Source organism: Numida meleagris, unplaced genomic scaffold, assembly GCF_002078875.1.
Source record: "Numida meleagris isolate 19003 breed g44 Domestic line unplaced genomic scaffold, NumMel1.0 unplaced_Scaffold295, whole genome shotgun sequence".
NCBI classification, from domain to species: domain Eukaryota; kingdom Metazoa; phylum Chordata; class Aves; order Galliformes; family Numididae; genus Numida; species Numida meleagris.
In genome coordinates this window covers 141,919-145,005 of record NW_018364541.1, presented here as the reverse complement: position 1 = coordinate 145,005, position 3,087 = coordinate 141,919, and the positions used below count along the sequence as shown (strand labels likewise).

The 3,087-nt window shown below is 48.8% G+C and overlaps 2 protein-coding genes across 2 annotated transcripts in view; both read left to right on the top strand.

Moving 5' to 3' along the window:
* LOC110391089 (zinc finger protein 345-like) overlaps positions 1–1,987 on the top strand; it is a 51,069-nt gene extending 49,082 nt beyond the window's left edge. The window contains exon 5 of the mRNA XM_021382810.1: positions 612–1,987. Within this exon, the coding sequence (XP_021238485.1) occupies positions 612–771 (160 nt within the window). The 3' untranslated portion in view covers positions 772–1,987. The remainder of the gene's footprint in view (positions 1–611) is intronic.
* The window catches only part of LOC110391091 (zinc finger protein 664-like), a 38,736-nt gene that overhangs the window by 3,420 nt on the left and 32,229 nt on the right, over positions 1–3,087 (top strand). The window lies entirely within an intron of this gene.

The following is a 3,087-nucleotide window of genomic DNA, read 5'->3' as shown; positions in this document are numbered from 1 at the left end:
GGAGAGAGACCCTACAAGTGCGCTGAGTGTGGGAGGGGCTTCAGGAGACGTTCCCACCTCATCTGCCACCAGCGCATCCACACAGGAGAGAGACCCTACAAGTGCCCTGAGTGTGCGAAGAGCTTCAAAAGCAGTGCCCATCTCATGAGCCACCAGCGCATCCACACAGGAGAGAGACCCTACAAGTGCCCCGAGTGTGGGAAGGGCTTCAGACGCAGTACTGAACTCATCCGCCACCAGCGTATCCACAATGGAGAGAGACCCTACAAGTGCCCTGAGTGTGGGAAGAGCTTCAAATGCAGTACTGAACTCATCATCCACCAGCGGATCCACACAGGAGAGAGACCCTACAAGTGCCCTGTGTGTGGGAAGTGTTTCAGGAGGCGTTCCCACCTCATCAGCCACCAGCGGATCCACACAGGAGAGAGACCCTACAAGTGCCCTGAGTGTGAGAAGAGCTTCAAAAGCAGTACTGAACTTGTCTGCCACCAGCGCATCCACACAGGAGAGAGACCCTATAAGTGCGCTGAGTGTGGGAAGAGCTTCAAAACGAGTACCCATCTCATCAGCCACCAGTGCATCCACACAGGAGAGAGACCCTACACATGCTGTGAGTGTGGGAAGGGCTTCAAAAGCAGTAGTGAACTCATCCACCACCAGCGCGTCCACACAGGAGAGAAACCCTACACATGCCCTGATTGTGGAAAGGGCTTCAAAAGCAGTTCTTCCCTCTACTCCCACAGGCGCATCCACACAGGAGACACATTGTAGCAGTGCCCTGAGTTTGTGAGAAGCTTCACAAGCCCTTCCAGCCTCGTTACCTACCTGCACATCCACCCAGGACGCAGAGCCTGCAAGTGCTCCCAACAGCATGCACCTTTCCCTGACAGTGAATGCGTGGTTTCATCGCATGGAGTCATGGTGTAGAGAGCAGGCAACACTTGGTGTAAAGAATACGTGTCCCAGTGGGCGTTCACTTGAAGATAGCACTGTGAGCCCAGCAGGGAATAGTGCATGTGAGTGAGAGCAGAGAAATATCAACTCTGACCATGTTCAGGCTCCTGACATAGGTTGTAGGGCAGACCCAATCCCTCCAATTCCCTTCCTTATTCTGGATGTATCTGATGAAATTCTACTTCCAGTTTCCTCTCTTTTGCTTCCTCTCTTTCTCCACTGCCTGTAGAATGGCTGCTTGGTGGCTTTTGGAGTCAATGGTGAATTACCATGAGCACAGCGGTAAGAGGACGGACGTGCTGTTTCTCCCAAGGAAGAAAATGTGGGTACCCTGACAACCAGCTGCTGCCCTTGGTAACAAAAAGCGTGCTATGGAGAGGATAAAAACCCAAAGAGTTCTAAGGAAGAGCGGGTACCCCCTCCTCTGAACTGCAGTCGTGCAGGTCAATGAGTTGTCACTGACCAACTTGCTGCCTCCTACGGACCAACGAGACGTCGCTGGATCCTTGGTGCTGACTATCCCCACTCTGTAAACCCTTTGCTAGAATTTCTCTCTTTACTATCGCCAGCTTCCCCATCTCCCCCATCTCCCTTAGTTGCTTAGACCTTGTAATAAATCAGTTGGACAACACTGGCTTGGTTTGCTGCCTTCATCTTCCTCTGCATGTACATATATATAGAACCATCTCCTCCAATAACTGGAGCGAGACAAAAGGCTGGATCTGCTTGCAGCGACTTTGGAGTCCTCAGCTACAGGCTGGGCGCACTGCCGTAGGACTTCCAATTGCCAGACAGGTTCTTCAGATCCTTGCTGCAAGTGGGGCTCCTCATCCACTGCAGATCTGGATGATGGTAAAGGGTGAGGGCAGTTGGTGATGTCTCTTTCTTGATCCCTATTGCTAACCTCGTGTAGTCACAAAGAGATGCATTATCTTGCTTATTTTCTTTATTGTTCAACTTATCTTTTGACTGTAGGCACTGCTTTATTTTTGAATTACTTTGAAATGGACAGTAAAATAAGCCTCTCCCTTTTGCTGGTGTCTGTGTCCTTCCTGTTGAGCCCATCAACTGGCAAAACATATTCATATGCAATACATTTGCATACATAGTCATTCTTTTCCAAAACCTCATTAACATACGCTAATGTCTCTCTGGGCATGCACAGTTGCATCGAAGGTAGTGGTGCAATGACTTGCTTCCTCCCCCTTATTTCTCCTTCTGCTTAATCACAGTGAATTTTGGCTGAAATTCACTGTTTTTCCCCACATTAGCAAGTTTCCATTGCTTGTTATGCCGCAATGAGCAACTTTCTGTCTTGGTAGAGCATAGCTCAAAACAACGAATGTGAAACCCAAGAAAAAGACCTTGCCTCTGGTGCATGCAGAGATAAAAGTAGTCTTATTGTGACTTGAGCGCTTCTGTGAAGCAGTATCTTTGAGAAGAAGAAGGCTGCTCACACACCAAGCAGAGCTCAACTGGAAAGTTGTAGACCTAGCACACATTGATTCCTCATACTAAAGTAACATATTGGTCCTTAAGCAAAAATACTGATCCCTATTGCTAAGCCACCCTATACTGTGTTCATCACTGACCAAAATGCATGGCTGAGGGTGATGACCCATTTGAATGATAGTGTTCTGTAGCTGAGGATTTGCTCTACATAACTCTGCTCTTTCCAGCTGTTGTCGTTTCCATGGAAATAAATAGGAGGCATTACTTTTGGAGCAACCTACATACACGCGGCCCAAAACAATTTCCACTCACTAAACGTAGCCCAGGCAAGCCAGCAAGTTGGATGTTCATGCCTCATAGGTTGCCCTGGGACTGTGTAACTGTCCCCTCCATCCACAGAGAACCCCATCAAAGCAATCGGACTTTTCCGAGAGCAGCCCCGCGAGTCCAGAATTCCTGAGTCCAGTTTAGGGAGAGGCATCTTCTGCCCCTGCCTTGAGGACTGTCAGGAAGGAACATGTCTCGCCCCACACACAGAAGGAGGGAGGGGAGAATCTCTGCACTGCAATTATCTTAAAGGTACTGGCACTTCTACAGTTATTTCCATGCGCAGCTAAACTTTGTGATGTTACAAGACATCCAAGTAAGCCTTGTGTCACTTAACATCTTTCTGAGAGGAAG